The 17,671-nt window shown below is 29.2% G+C and overlaps 1 protein-coding gene across 1 annotated transcript in view; it reads right to left on the bottom strand.

Annotated features, from left to right (window-relative positions):
* The window catches only part of LOC123300530 (runt-related transcription factor 1), a 62,018-nt gene that overhangs the window by 31,063 nt on the left and 13,284 nt on the right, over nt 1–17,671 (bottom strand). The window contains exon 2 of the mRNA XM_044883115.1: nt 4,363–4,476. Coding sequence (XP_044739050.1) covers nt 4,363–4,476 — 114 coding nt within the window. The remainder of the gene's footprint in view (nt 1–4,362; nt 4,477–17,671) is intronic.

The raw sequence follows: 17,671 nt of genomic DNA on the forward strand, positions 1-17,671 counted from the left end.
GTAATTCAATAAGAAGAATAAATTAATAAATCAATTTGAAATATATAATACATACATACGAACATCGCACATACGTACAAACATACATACATATTTATAACTTTCACAACTGACAATTGTATAATTTATTTATGGTGTATATCCATATTAAAGTAAATGAAATATATATCTAATATTACCATACTACCAGTGCGAGTATACAATGAGACTATATGAATAAGATTCTGTATCTGTATGAAGTAGAAACAATAAGAGGTAAATCATTCATTTATTTGTTGTATGAATTCTATTCTATTCTATGAAAACTAACCCTTCACATGTAAGTATTCTTAACACGAAACTTTAAATGATGAAGAAATATATACTAGCTACTTGTGCATAATATGTGAACGGGAAAGTCGTCAAGAACGGCCAGGTTTAGAAAATACAAGGTCATATTTAGCAAAGAAGTATTTTAACAATATTTCGAAAATTTTTAAAATATAAAAAATTTGCAGGTATTGAAAAAATCAGAGTTGGATTTATTCAACCGTCTCTGTTCTGTCGACGTAAAAAAGTGACTTTACATATCCGCAAAGAAAATAATCTAAGTCGTTTGATAGCACGATCGTCTTCTCTCAATTTTTCAATAACATATCCCCAAAGAAAATAATTTAATGGAATTCGGTTGTATGATCTTGAAGGCCAATTAAGGTAGTACGAGCACCAAGACAGTTTTAGATTTAGGGTTGAAATAATGTGTACCATATTTTCAACTTAGAAAATGAATTTTGTTATGAACGTAGACGAAAAATAAGAATAAACTTTTTCGATATCCGCCTTGACTTTCAAAATATCGAAATCTAAAAAATTAAATAAAATTTTAATTTTTCGATATTTTGAAAAGTAATTTTGGTATCGAAAAATTTAACCTTACTTTTCGTCTTATATTGTCCAGTTATAACATAATTCACCATCAAAATTGAAGAAAAAAATTTTTTTTTTTTGGGTTCCATGCTCATACATCGTCTGTTATCAAACAAAAGAGTGCTCTCAACTCAAACATATGAATGTCTAAAAAAAAAACATTCACTAGAAAAGAAACCATTTAAAAAGTCTACTCCTAAACTTTCCAAATTTCCAATTTCTAGAATTTCCAAAGTGCTAGTGGCATGCCTGTGTACCGGCCTACCTAGACCACTGTTTCGTGTAGACAAGTTAAGTGAAATAGATTTTCTATTTTCATAAATGAATGTATTTATTATTGCATAAGGATATCATGAATAAAATACAAATGTCTACAGATTGTAAGATATTTTACTAAATTGAACTTGGTACACTAATGTTTATATTAAAAAAGAGCCGCTATTTGTTAAGTAATAATTTTAATCGATTTAAGCTTAGTTTTCGTTCCGCCTTAGCTAGGAAAAAGTGAAAATACAATACAAAGAAGGAATTGGATTTTTTCGAGTTTGGAAATATGTGAAAAATGGTAAGTTTTGTTGTTGATCTGAATGAATTTCTAAGGAAATTTTTTCCTCAAAATTATTAAAAACAAGTTAATATCAAATTTTAATTTTTAAATACTATGTAACCATTTTCTAAATTTTTTTTAATTAAGCCTGCGTGGTCGTTGCTTGTCTTTTAAAATTAAGTTGAGGAAAGATAAAATTTATTTCACGATCTTCCGTCACCTATGGGAGCTTTTCATATGAAATTGGTTGACTAGTTGTACCAAACATATCACGTATAGCTGAGAAAATCATTTCCCCGATTACATTTTTAACGCAATAATAAATAATTTGTGGCACAAAATAGTAATTTTAAATGTTTAGATAAATAAATCATTCGTTTCTATCAAATAGTGATTGATTTTATAGTAAAATAATTTATTTTCTTTCAATGCCTTATTCTCCTATATCAAGATTAACCTACTGCCACTATCATGGAGTAAACCACATGTCGGATATCAACAAACACCACGTTGATACACCACAAACCAGGGGTTTTACACAGAGTAGGTTTACATTTCAATACCGTCGTAATCGTAACTAACGCATTATCGAATATAGTAAAAGTATTTGATGCTATTTTAAGAATAATGAATTTTATATTTCAAAAAAAATATTATTAAATTTCTGTAAAGGTAAATATTGTTTTCATCTCAAAAATGGAATTAGAATGTAATATAATGGAATAAAACCGTTAGTGTTTTATTCATGGGCTTTGGAGGGTTTTATAGTGTTTTCGCAATATTCCAACATGAATCCAACTTATCATATTTTTGCGTAATGATTGCGAAAAAAGTCTCAATTCACTTAAATTTTGCTAGATTTTTAGACAATTCAATCCGTAAGAAAGGAGAAGTTAAACAAGGAGGTAGATAAAATAGAAATTCTTAAATTAATAAAAACATTTATTATAAGAAAAAAAGTGGATCCTAATATCGGATTGGATAAACTCAAAAGCGATTTTCTTATTACAACATGTTTTTTTATGGAAAAATAGTGGCCGACTGAGTGTGATGGTACTTTGTTATCAAGCGTGGGAGAATTATTGGCAGTAAAATATGACCAGTCTAGTTAGGATCATATTCACCACTGGCATAAAAATAATGTTAATTTTATAAAAAAAAATCAAAATTATATATATTTTTTGTTATACATGTGTCCACATAAATTCCACAAGAATGTGTACAAGATTAATCCATACTTTGATATATTTATATGCTTGCTTGTATTTAAAAAGTGATTTATTCATTTGCTAAAAGTTCATGTTCCAAAAAAAATAAATAAACACTAATTTTTATTTTTCATTTTACATAAATAAATTTTTTGTGATTTGATTTATATTTTTTTAATGCATTATAAAAAAACTCTTCGTATAATTTATTATATTTTTTTGTTAAAAAAATCAAAATGTATAAATATTTTGAGAACACTATGCAGATGTTTCCTTAATTTGAACAATCGATAAAGAAACGACACTAAAATCTGTAAGTATAAGATAATTTTTGGAATGTCCCTATTATGGAACTGATATCTGAAAAACTAAGAATCACATCGTATTGAAACCAATGGTATTGTTTTTGTCAGGTCAAAATTAGCTTAAATCCATGGTTTTGTCAGAATAGGAAACAAAAAGACATTTTCGAATTTTTTGGATTTTTTAAGGGGTACCCCTTTGAAAAATCTCGAAAAAACGCAAAAATTTGCTTGTTTCCGATTTTGATAAAAATCATTTTCTAAGGGTATTTTGGCCCAAATATTCCAAAAACTACACCCGTTTGGATGGCAAACTTCTGTTTTCCAAAATATCAACCAATCAAAATTTTCTGGATTCATATTTCCCTTATATGGTCGTACTATTTGGAAAACCACAAATCACATCGAATTTTAACGGATGGCATTGTTTTTATCAGGTCAAAATTAGCTTAAATCCATGGTTTTGTCTGAATAGAAGACAAAAAACCATTTTCGAATTTTTTAGATTTTATTAAGGGGTACCCCTTTAAAAAATCTCGAAAAAAAAGCACAAATTTGTTTGTTTACGATATTGATAAAAATCATTTTCTAAGGGTATTTTGACCCAAATTTTCCAAAAATCACACCCGTTTGAATGGAAAACTTATGTATTCCAAAATATCAACCAATCAAAATTTTCTGGATTCAAATTTCCCTTATATAGTCGTAATATTTTGAAAAGCACAAATCACATCGAATTTTAACCGATGGCATTGTTTTTGTCAGGTCAAGATTAACTTAAATCTATGATTTTGATCGATAATATTAATCGATGATATTGGAATTAACAACAAAAATAAAAAGTTTCCATTCTAAATAAAATTCAATATCTGTGATTCGAAAATAACAGACAACACTTGTTTTTGAAACGAGATAAAAACAAATGCATATCATTCACAGAAAGTCACGAAACACATTCTAAAATTAAAGACATACAAATCGCAGTAATTAAACATCATTAATAAAATAAATCTTGTTATTCCAAAATAATTCCTCTTAAATATGAATGTACGACCGATGTTAATTCATTACATACCAAAAACACAAAGTGCATTATAATTATTGGCAAAGTACCCATGAGGCCAATGATCGGCAGACATTTAGAGACCGAATGAACATACCACCAATATATGACGATCACCAACTATTTAAATTAAACGTATTTATAATGTGTGAATGTCACAATGACCGATGAGAACGCATAATATTTCTGCCCACAAAATTCCTTTAAAAACATCTATGTACATTTTTCTTTTGAACTTGTAAATAAAAGGTCATTTAGGTTGTGTTTATGGAAAATTAATTTTTGTATATTTATAAAAAAATTTTTTTTAAATAAAAATAGCAATTTTATACTTACTCGTTTTAGATCTAGGTTCTCTTGGTCCATCTACCGTTACTTTAATTGCTTTATTATATGTTGCTACTTGTGGTGGACTAGTTGAGACTGTAATCGTTAAGGTAAAACTTTTCCCTGAAAAAATTGAAAGAAAAATTATTAATTTTCATTGTATCAAAATACTTAACGCATATATTTATGTTCGCTTATTTCTTAAGGTTTAACAAAACAAGTATATCTCTAAAAAGTATCCATCCCAAGCGATTTTGTTGTAAAAAATTTGAGCATTTGAGCCAGTAAATCACAACAGGAATGTTTTTTTACAGAAAGGTAAAAATAGTTTTAAATTAACTCTCCCTCTGTTTTTCTATCCGTGAAGGGTACACGTGAAAATATCTATACAGAAAAAACTTTTGAAGAGAAAAATTCGATCAATTATTATTTAAGAAGAACAAATTTGATCAAATCTCAAATAAAACCTGCTTTCAAAGCAAATATTAAAAGTTATTTTCTTGTTTCTAGTTTTACTTTTAAATTGTAAAAAGTTTGAGAAAAACCGAAAACTTCGAAATTCACATTTCAAAATTCGAAAATCCAACAAACTGGATTTACAATTTATGGTGGAAGCGCAAGTAATGCATAGTGTATAGCAAGAATTCATAAGGTACTCAATTTAACTGCGCTTCCACCAGTTATTTACTTGACTGCATCCGTACAGAATGCCCTTTTGAACACTAATAAAAGAAAAGTCCTTCATCAAGATTCTTACATCTAGATCCTATTATAGGTCCAATCTCGCAAAAATAGTCTTAGATTTGTTCTCGGCTTATCTGTCGAATTATGTTCATAGTTTTCCAACACATTAAGTATATCCTTCGTTTTTCAAGGAAGTCCAAGATTGACACTATAAGTTCGAAACCGATCTTATGTTTTGAAAGTAGGCTTTTACTTTTTATCTCCGGTTTTATATCCTAGACTTCAAAAACACTTAGAAATGATTATTCAATAATAGAAACCAAAAGGTTCAACAATCTTTGCATGTATGTGTGTAAATAAAACCTCAGAAATATTAGTCAATAAAATTATTGACTAAACAGAACTGTAAAAACTATTTATACCTCTATAATAAAAATAACAAATGAAAACATTGTTTGACAACAACAGCTTTCTATGTTTATGGTAAAATTGAGTTGCTTGCCGTGTAAAAATGTTCTTCAAAAAATAAAAAGTAAAAAGTATGGTATCACAAAATGATACTTAATAACAAACACAAAGGTATTATAAATACCACACAGAATACTTATAAATTATTTAAAAATGTCTGAATCCATTTCATACATGCCATCATTATACATTCATTAATTCTAATAAAATGGATATTATTTTGTTCAAAATGTTTATAAGTATCTATATTTCATTATTTTCTGGCGGCAAGAAATTATTATAAAGGATGATCCAAATTGGGTTTATTCTGTTGCAGTTTATTCATGAGTTCGGGGTGGAGGGGTGGATTATCTCCAACGTTGCAAGTTTGTTGACAAAGATTCGATTTAAACCGCACAAAAAAGAATAAAATGGAGTATTCTTGACTGAACGCATGCTATGATGACACACATTCCTGACTCTATCTCCAAAGCTTACAATTTTCTCGAACTTTTACACAAGGATGTGAAGTGTTCGCTTGCTTGGACGGTCAAATAGGTTATAATCTGCTCTTAAAAGTCTATACACGGTTTTTACAGAATTGGGGCTAATTCAAATTGACCATATTGCCCATAAAAATGTAAAACTAGACTTGACACCATGACAAAATTTCAAAGTGAAATTGATATAAATTAAAAAAACGAAGAAATTATAAGCCATCATAGATTCAATGGTTGCCCATTTTCTTTTAGTAAAACAAAATTTTATATGTAATCTCTAAAGCGATATCCACGTATGACGTCACTAGGTATCTTCATCTTTGTTTATTTAGGAAGTTTTTTAATTTAATGATCCTGGTAGATTAAAAACCTGGAAATAAAAAATTGACAAATTTCAGGTGATTGGACAAATGATAGGTGAATTTTCTGACCTAGAGTTTTCATTTCATTCGTGTTACTCATTTTCATCTTGTCAAAACTTGCTTTAGAATACAAGAAGCGAAATAATTAATTCCTTACCGTTTAAAATAGCAATATATCACTCGATCTGGGATTCGACAATATACAAAAATTTAAATGTATATTTGATTGTGCGAAAAATGGTTCAGTTGTAAGTTTAATTGGTACAAAACCCTAACGGTAAAACAAAAAAACACTCAATTCATTTATTTGACTGTAAAAAAACAAAACGAATGAATTTTGATAGAACAATCGTTGAACATTATTCAGTATATGTACCTAATATTGATGTCCTGTTTTGTGTTAGTCTACAATATAAAACCTATCCATTCATTCACAATGAACATGTGTGAATATTTATATCTGTATTTTCACCTCTATGTTAGATAGTTGTTTCGAGCAAATGTTCAATGCTCCGAAAATTGTTCTAAAAATTCGTTAATAATTTGTCTATGGATCTTTACATTTTAGGTTCCCCTGAATGTCATATTATATTCAAGTTCCAAATTTTTAGTTGTCATTTTTGATCTGTAAAATCCCTTGGAAACATTTGGGCTATCTTAGCTGGCGTTGAAAATAAAGAAACTGATGGTATTGTAATGAGTCTGGTATCTTGGCTGGCTGTGGTTGTCGTTTCTAGAAGAATACAGTTAAGTCTCATATGTTTTCCATGGAAACGACTTAGAGGTAAAAGTTTAGTTATGAGTACTGTAAAAAAACAAGTCATTCTCTACGGGCAGTCACTGTGGATAGTTAAAATAACAGTGCAGTGTCAACAGTAGTCGCTTAATTTTTCTAAATTGGAAAGCAAGATTGGAAATTGATTTTAGGTGGAACACTTAATGTACCTTTTCATTAAACGTTTAAGTATAGCAAAGTTTTCAAAGAATTCGCTAAAATGGTGTTTTATTGTATCGAATTTACGAAAGATGGAACAGTTATTTGAAGATTATGCCAGACATTCTTGAAACGATCGGATTTTGGCTTTATGAAAACTAGCCTGATGCCCACCCGCTTCGGTAGGTATTCTGTTAAAGAATGTTTATGCTATTCTTTCTTATGGGTCATGCACAGAACACATACTCCAAGTTTCGGGTCTCTGCGATCAGTAGTTTAGGCTGTGCGTTTAGCCACATGTGAGTCATTCAGGACATTCATTTTATATGTATAGATGACAAATTCCCAATCCCACCATTGGCGGACTTTCAATAAAGTGCAAAGGAAGTGTTTACTGGGTACCCTGAAGATATGTACTAGTACCAGTAAGAGAATATTCGATCAAAACTTAAGAGTCTTGTATTTTGTGCAAAAAATCCGTATATATAGAGGTTGTATGGCGTTCACACCAAATTTTTGAAATACAGATTGTTGTATATAAAGTAGGTATTGTTTTTGTAGTTGTTGTAAAGTCACGCAATGTATAAAATATGATGGAATAAAATGGATGGATGTTATATGATAGCTTGTACTTGGTACCGTCAATCCACATTGGTAAACCTAACTAACAACAATAATAATGTTTTTGAGGGTGTGAAGAATTCACCAAACACGAACTCGAACAACGAATATGGATATGGGATAATGTTGTTGTTGTCCTCATCTACACTCTATACATAATTTACCACCAATTTTTAAATACTGGGATAATATGGTTTTTAAGTAAATATAATTTAAAAAAAATTTTTTATTATGAATATATCTTTATCATTTAAGCTCAATGATCCTAAACCGAAAATTAGAGAAAAGTGGCTTAGTGAATCCGGTTAAATTATAGCTGCTAATTTTTATACGAAATCTGGGCAAAAAATTGCAAAACTTCGTTGCAAAACTTGGTACTTTTGTGTTCTCGCCGAGACCAAAATTATTCTCCATTCGAATGAAATAACTATTAGGCCCCTCCGATGTGGAACAGCCTATAATGGAAATGGATATAATTTGAATAATAACGCCATGTTTAATTTCCATAAAACATAGCCTTAAAACAACAAATAATATTATTTAACCTGATTATACCTTTACATATAAATACACATATTACGTTTACAAATAGAGTACCCCCTTTTTTTTTTTTTCAATTCACCACCAAACTCACTCCCATTTAAATGTGGAAAAAAAAATGCAATACTTGATGTGTGTAACCATCAGAGCATTTGTGTGATACCTCAATGGTGTGAGGTTATATGTCCCATTCCGTTACCATACATACTATCGGGGAAAGTTGTCACGGTACTCCGTTTAATTCTCTATCTCAGCCAACTGAAATTTTTTAATTTTTCGATTATATTATTTTTATCTGTAATAGCATTAATCATTTAGAAAGCCAGAGACATTTAGGAGACAGTTTTTACTTTTCGTTAGTATGTGAGTCAGAACCATGGAAAACGGGATGATGAAAAACTTTATGGTGATATATGGAGAAAATTTCGTCGAAATATGACGAATATAACTGCAAGAACTTACACTTTCTTGAAATACAATTACAAAACTAAAGCGGAAAAAGTCACCACCATTAATTATTTTACTAAATTATTTTTCGGCATGATTTTCAATAATTTGAGGTTGTATTTCACTTATTTTCAGCGATGGTTCAATTTTTAACGTTGTAGATTTTTTTAATCATGTAAATGCCTGTGTTTATTATTCTTCAATCCAATTTTATTTGCGACATATGGTAAGTATTTTTTTACTCTTTACAGGAAAGTGCATGGATTTCCAAAATTGTATCTTAATCAAAAATTATAGACTTGAGTCAATTGTTTATCGAACCTTGATAACCTTCCCACACAATTTCCTAGCTTTTGTATACATATACATTTGTATGTAATAATACGTGTGGGTATGTATGTATAGTCGACCCAGATCAGCGGTTTCTGTGGTTACAGATTACTTTTGATTACTGCATTGTTGAGTTGGTGCTACACAATATTCTGTTGGTGGACGAAACCAAAGTGAGAGAGAAACAGACAAAATTAGAGAGAGCTTACAAAAATGATTTACCTTTTTTAATTACAATTTCATTTTCGATTATTTTTATTATTTTTGAATTTGAATTATTATGATTACAACGCACAAAAAAAAAATTATCTCATTTTCGTTTTTTTGTGTTTTGGAAATTAAATATTTATTACAATTAGTAGCAGGGACACAATGAAAATTTGTTTCATGATTTATTGGTGATTGGTTATTTTATGGATGAAAGAGAGTCTTCGCTGGACTGAAATTTAAATTCTAACGAATCGACAACGTTTTATGGTTTTCAAGATATCAACTTAAGTAAGAGGCCTTCCATTTAAGGACGAATGTAATGATGACGTCAAATTTATGTTTATGTGGAAGAAGACAATCTTTACGTTGAAATAAGCACGATTTTTCTAACGTTCATGAAAAGAAAACCTTACTAAATAATTTTTAGGAAAATTTGAAACCATTATTAATTCAATTTCTAATATTGTTTCAACGGGTTTCTGTTGTAAAACAATAGCAAAAAAAAACTACAAATGTTTTTCTTTAAACGACGATAAAATAGATAGATATACTGAGAGATTTTCCCCATTTTACCGTCGGAATAAAAAAGCGAGGGATGACTTTATGCAAGAATTTCACTCGTTCTGGTAAAGTTTTTCTTGAATTTTTCAATGTATATAAAATATTTTTTGAGACTTTGAGAAGAAGTTAAAATTTATCCACAGTTGATTATTACCTTGAAACTGATTTTTTGTCATAATGATTTTATTTTTATTTCCAAAATCGTCTCTTTATTACGATTTACATTTACAAAATAATCCATCAAATGTTCAATATTCAGTAATAATTATTACCATTAGTTATCATTATCACCATCAATTTGAAAATATTTTATGTTCCACAAATATATGTCGCTATTATAAAAGCTTTTCTAAAACCCATATTTTGTCTACAATACGTTTACTATACCTCTGTAAATATAATACATTCATGAAAACAAATGGAATAGGAACGAATTGTAGTAGTATAATAGGAATATTATAGATGATGACCCGTTTTGTTAAAATAATATAGTGAGCTTTAGTTATAGTTGGTATCAATGCTTTGTATATAGAATGAACCCTATTTTCATGTCAACCATAGTCATAGAGATATACTTTGCTCCTTAACTATATGAAACATTGAAAATTTTTAGTGTATCTACTAAACCATTCCTATAGTTTTCATCCGAGGTTTTATTCTTCGTAAAGTAACGAGAATCTTATCAACTCTGATGGCTCAGTTAAATAAAGCGTAACCACTTCCTTACGCTGTATGTTTAGGGTAGCGAGTTCGATCTTGTCTTGCAACAAAAACTAATTTGGACGATGCTACGCTGGATTAGTGAATTTCGAATGTATATTCCGCTTCTCAAAATAATTGATAAGCTGATAATCTGCTGACTATCAGCGGAAAGTTGTTATTACAATAGGCTTTCTAACCTAAATGTGTCCTTCATGTGCAAAATAACCTAACCTAACCTAAAGAAAATCTCAGACTAGGTACGATATAAAACCTCGCCCTGAGCGTTATGACACTATTTTTATGTACTCATGAATTAAACTTGTTAACCTCGTATAAGCTTTCACCTCAAAGTTGAGTTCTTTTAAGATCCACAAAGTTGGCTAACCCTACTTCTTAGGTGCAATTTAGGTGCGTAAACGATCAATTAGGTGCACAAAATATCTGCAAAAATGGTCATTTGTGATCCCTTATTTTTTGTGGCTCATGTCGACAGCACAATTTCTCGAAAGAATTGCAAAGGTAATATGTAGCTTTGTTCGTATGAGAAACGCAACAGCTCAAGTCATTCATAAAATTCGGTAGTTGCATGATACTCCTGTTATCAATCTTGTGAATCTCATAGCGAAGTGATTTAAGAAGAAGAAAACTTTCTGTGTAGCAAACATTTGAAATTAAATCCAGATATTTGGAATAATGGGCAATTTTCCACCTGAATCGTCATATACAATGGGTGTGAATTTAATTTTTTAAAGATTGGACTAAAATCCTAATTACCATAAATTTCAAAATTCCGTAATCTCTAGATATTTTAACTAGAGTTTGAGAACAACAAAGCTGATTGTTTTTCTTTGAATAAATAGCTGGTTTTTATGAAATCATAAATATGATTTTCTTCCTTTTTTATCCTAAATATCTTGAAATCAATGAAATCTGGTGCTATGTGATCATTGAAAAGTTTACTTCCACAAGAACTTACTTTATCAAAAAATATGATTAACGTCTATTTTCCACTGTGAGAGATATTATAACAATTTTTTTTCAGAGGTTAAAATGTAGCATTTTTTTCTCGATTTCAAGATTTTTTTTCACCACTTATAATATCCAAACTCGATCCACTATCCTGTAATACACCACAAACTAAACAGTATTACTATTTTAGTGTATCTATAACTACATACACTATTGTTCATGATAGTAACAACATTGGGTGTACCTACCTACACATATAGCAAACACACAAATAGTAAAATGTATTTGATATGTTCGCTAGCCTATTTACTATCCATATGTGTAGATATAGTATAGATAGGTGTACCTATACTGCATGTACAATGTATGTTTTAAAATGTATAATACAGTGAAGTGAGTGTATTATGTAGTCATTATTGTATGTAGTATTTGTACATGTCATTTTATACTACAAAACTATTTTGTATATATTTGTAGTATAGTGACATTTTGTACTGGATGCTACATGAAATCGCATAAAATTAAACGCAAAAGACTTATTTCGAACTCAAGTACATTAAACTGAACTCTCGATAATAGCGGATAATCGTGTAGAATTAGCTATATAACCGATAAAAATGTAAAACTTTGCTTGATATCTTAACAAAATTTGAAAGCGTAATTAAGGATGCATGCATCGGGGGCACAAATTTAAAAATAGATATTTTCAATTTTGATGATAAATTTATATTATTACTTGACGATATAAGACGAAAAGTAAGAATAAGAATTTTTCGATATCTGGCTTAATTTTCAAAATATCGAAAATTGAAAATTTTGTTTAATTATTTAGCTTTCGATATTTCGAAAACCAAGACACATATCGAAAAATTTTATTCTTATTTATCGTCTACATTCATGAAGTTATAACAAAATTCATCATAAAATTTAAAAATAAGATAAAAATAATTTCAACCCTTAATCTACCCTGCTCTTACATCCCTTATATGGACGGCGACATTTAGTTTTTTTCTTTTCTAATTCATTGCTAATATGTTAACTTTCTATTAAAAAGTTTTTTTTTAATTTGTTTTCATTCATTTTAAATGAAAATTATCAAAAACTTCCAAAATATGTCGTTTTTTGAGATTCCTCCATAAGAGCCAATGTATTTTATATCGATTTTTAATGACTTTTTCTTAAAAATTTGCACGAATACCTAAGCTGAAATTTTAACCACATACTCTTTGAGTAAAAGACTACATACAAACAAATTTTGAGCCTTTAAATCAAACATTGTTGTCATGCTCATACATCCTTAAAATTGATTAAAAACCGAAAAAGTTATATAAGCAATCAATGATTGCATTTAATGGTTTCCTATCTCCTTTTAGCCAAATAGTTTTATATTCAAACTCTGTGGCGATACTGAAGTATGACGTCAATAGTGGGTATTTTCTTCTTTGTTTGATTGGGAATTTGAAATGTTCATATCTTGCATACTAGTAAATATTTTTAAAAATCAACCTCACTTTTCTGCATGACCAGTGAGAATACTTCACCTGAAGTGATGTGTGTCTTGGGACACCCGGTAGGAACTATATTCCTTTCGTACCTTGGTACATTGCTTACTGGTAGTGATGGTGCTACTGTGTCATAACGATAGAGAATGTTATCTGAACATAGTCACAAAATCATCGCATAGTAGTGGTTTAAAAGATCGTAAAAGCGTGACTTTCGTTGTTATAATGCAATCTCCGTTATCGGAAAAATAGAGGAATAACTGCTGAAACAGTGATGGGTATCATACTTTGATCAGGACGTGTATCAAAATCATTATTATTGTCCAAATTAAGTTTGCACTAAAAGGAACAACGAATAGTCTAGAATAGAATACAGTACAGGTTTTCGATAGATGTGACCTCTTAAAGTATCAGAATAGTCTTTTTTTGGATAACTGTTACTTTTGTGGAGGATATATTGTTCAAATTTAATATTGTCGTATTAAATCACGTTGTCACTTGTCGCAATAGCGACTCAAAGACATTATGCTGTTACTAACTATAGGAGGATAAATTTCTGTTTGAGATCAAGTAACATTCAAGCTATTTATTGGAAATGGAGCAATTGCTTTTGTACTGACTCTTGACGCTTATTTTTCGAAATAAAAATTCTTGATGCAATATTCGATTTTAAGAAAAATGTTTTATTACGTTTAGCAACGCAACTGCGCTACGTATTTTTTTAAGCTTCTGGTTGAGAATTGAAAGCCTTAAATACTTAAGTAGAAGACAAAAATAGCTCGACGAATGTTGTATTATAAGTGTTCAATGGTCTTAATGTCGGCGGATTCATTATTTGTATTCATACTTTTGTTATTTTATAGTTAGCCAGCAACTGACAAAATGATCGGCGCTGGCAGAAAAATTTGTTCGTCGATGTAAAACTAATTTTCCTATTTTCCAGTTGTTTTATTCATCTTTCATCAGCTGTTTGCATGCAACATTCTGTAAATCCGTATGCATTTAGTTTTTAAAAAACTGTATGCTTATATGTATGCATGAATGTTTATCTACATATGTTTGATTTTAAATGTTAATTTAAAACAAAAAAAAAAGTAGGTAGTCATTAGAATTGTGTTTCCATTTGTAGTATGTTTTTTTTATCCTGTTTTTTTTTTTTTTGTACATTTTTTCTACTCTATTTGTTTTTTATATGTTATTTATGTACTGAAAGTGAAAATTTTACACATTACTTTCATTTGTTTGGTTTTTTTTTTTTATATCATTGTTTAAATTTAAATTTATTATTGTGTGTAGAGTTTGTAGTACTACAAAAAGGTATTCGTAAAACCATTGTGTTGTTTTTTTTTTTGTAATTAATTTTAACCGCGTATTTTTAACCTGATTATGAGCTTATCTAATATGCTGATGATAAAATATGTTTTATCGATAAAATTGGATGGATTGACCATCATTCTCTTACTGACCAAATTTTATTTTCAGTTACACCTGAGCAGTGTTAAAAACTAATTTAGATAAAGTATCAGAATTATCGCGATAAATTTTTTAGGCAGCTGAAAATTTAAAAGAATAAAGTTTTTTGTTTATAAAATCACACTTGATCTTACCCTTACACCTTACGATATTCAGTTAATTGAGGAATGGGGTTCCGGGAAAAGGGGATCAATGTTTAGCGAATAATTTTTTTTTTAAACAACCCGCTTCATAAAAGTTGTTAAGACGATAGATTATATTTAAATCGTCAGAATGAATGAAGCAATTTGGAAATTTTTTTAGTACGCATTACTTATACTTTTAAGTTCCAAAAGCTTTACAAATGTCATTAAAAGAGAAGAATTCAAATTTTTCGTTAAAATTTTCTTTTTTTCAAACTCTCCATTTAACAAAACTCAAAAATACTTCAGAAAACTCTTGCAGCCAACCTGGATGCCTTAATTGATCGAGTGCGAAACGAAATGACTTTCGAATTTTTTAATTCAATAGTCATCCAAATACATAGTGTCTCAAAAAAATGTATACACTCTTTTTATGCTTGTAACATTTATATTTATTATGATGCGGAAAAATTTTAAAGTTCAAAACAGTGTGTGCGAGTGTAGAAAACAGCTATTTATGGAAATTATTCAAATTGGTCTTTCTAGTCTTGGAACAGGTTATAAAGCTGACCAATAAAATTCAAATGGCTGCTTTTATTTTATTAATTGTAGCTGGGCTTATTCTCTAAACATTTTGCTTGAAACGAACCCACAGAAAAAAAAGGAATTTTCTAGAAACTTGCTAATACTTTTCGACGACTCTCTTTCTGTTGTGGGCCTGGTAGATGAATGTGGTCTTCCAGAATAAATCTTCAGGATACTTTTGACTGTTCTTTTAACTCCAAACTAATTTCGCAAATAAGTAATTCTAAATCCCGTTGGTACATTTCACAAAAACTTCACCAGTGTATATATATTTTTAGGACACTCTGTAGTATAACAATAAAAACTGATATCCTCTAGAAGATTGTCGAGCACGTACTAACTTGAGATAATTTTCTTTTTTTCAGGCCAAAAATTAATAAGCTTAATACACCTACAGATGAACCGATTTTTATTTGAAAAGTTATTTGATCGAGAGAATTCTTAGCTATGTTTCTAGAAAAGTTTGAAAATCATCACTTCTTTTCTAGTTGTTATCGGATACGAAAGACTTAACTTGAAATTAAAAAATAGCTCTCGATCAAATAACCTTTCAGACCAAAAAAATCAAAATCTTTTCATTCGTTTAGGAACTACGATACCACAGACGAACACACAGATACACAGACACGTTAAACTTATAGTGTCCCTCTTTGTTAGTCGGTGGTTAAAAAATTGATAAAAAATAATTTGAAATTATTTGAACGAACAATTTTGTTCCCAATATTTCATCACAAACCATCAAAATAGCTTTTTAGAAATATTTTCACTTGAATTCATTTTTGCATTTTTCGTTATCGATAATTTAATTGATTGTGACAAAACAAATATTTCTGTCATAGAATATTTTTACAAATTTTCACAATAAATATACAAAATACAAAATACCTTCTACTGAAAATAACGAATGACACCATCGTTGTGTTTTAAAAAAAAAAATGTAAAAGACTAAAAAAAAAACAAAAAAACAATGTACTTTACCAAACCAGCTCGTAAAAAAAACTGCACACAAAATAGTTTTTGAATATTCAATTTTAATTTAGTTTTTTTTGCATCTTTTTTTTTTTGAACATGATACGTTTCAAAAATATTGGAATAGACCAAAAAATAATATAGCCAACATATTCATACGATAGAAATACTAGTTGAAAAGTTAATAGTAGGGAAGATAATAATAACTTGATAATATTCTTCAGTTTCTCGAAAATGTTTGTTTATCGCAGAGCAAGCAACCGCGAAAATGCTTAACCATGTACTTTTGTCTTGTCGTCTTTTTTAGATTAATTGAACTCTAATTTATTTTTTAGTCTCGCTAAGTCAAAGATGCTCTTTTGAGTAAAAAAGTACCTACAATAAAATCAAATTCTAAAACGTGGCGTGGATAGGCTTCAACCCGATAACCTTCCTAACACCTCGTTGTTGAGATTATGATTAATATTTCATGATATTCAGACTATTAGAAGTAGTTTAAAATTGAATCCTCGGATTTTATCACATTTTTAATTGTACAAGGGAAGCTAATAAAAGCGTGGTGAAAAGTAAAGATTTTTGCTTAAATGAAATAAGAAAATGATGCTTTTAAAAGTGCTAGAAAATATGTTTCCAAAAGAAAAATGTTATCAAGTTTCAAACACATACCTTCTACTGTAAGCTTTATGGTTTATATTATCTATAATTTCATGGATCACATCAAAAAAAAGGATCCCTTTTACCTCTCTTTATAAGGAAGCTGAGTAGCAGTCATTTCTGAGAAGGATTCAGTGTTCAAGGTTGCTATAATAATATAAACATAGAAACCGTAGATTTTTCCGACTTGTGAACAACGGACAGTTAAGGAATGTTGCTCACATATTGTTTACCAATATGTATTGATAGATAAAATTGAATGTTTTTGTTGTTTGCAAAATTGTTAAACACTGAAAAGAGGGAAAGGTTTGTTGTATATCATACAAAAATATGAAATATTATATAAATGAAACATTGGAAAATGTTTGTGGAAAAATATTATATAGACAATGTTTTTTTTAATATTGAAAAAAACCAAATCAATAAAATACAAGGGATTGTCAAAATAAGGCTTTTTCAGAATACATTCTAAAAATGATCAAGCGAAATTGGCATTATTTTTCAAGTTATAAATAATATAGTAATAAGTTTATAAGCGTTTAGCGTTTTATTTCATGTACGTTATAACAATTACTTCTAGAAAACTAAAGTCTAAAAAAAAGGAACTTGCGGAAGAGGACGAAGCCATAGAGGAGGTATTTGGCTTATTATATGATCCAGAAAGATAATGATTGTCGCGTTTTTCTCGAAATTAGTATTTCAAAAC

Source organism: Chrysoperla carnea, chromosome 5 (assembly GCF_905475395.1).
Source record: "Chrysoperla carnea chromosome 5, inChrCarn1.1, whole genome shotgun sequence".
Taxonomy (NCBI): domain Eukaryota; kingdom Metazoa; phylum Arthropoda; class Insecta; order Neuroptera; family Chrysopidae; genus Chrysoperla; species Chrysoperla carnea.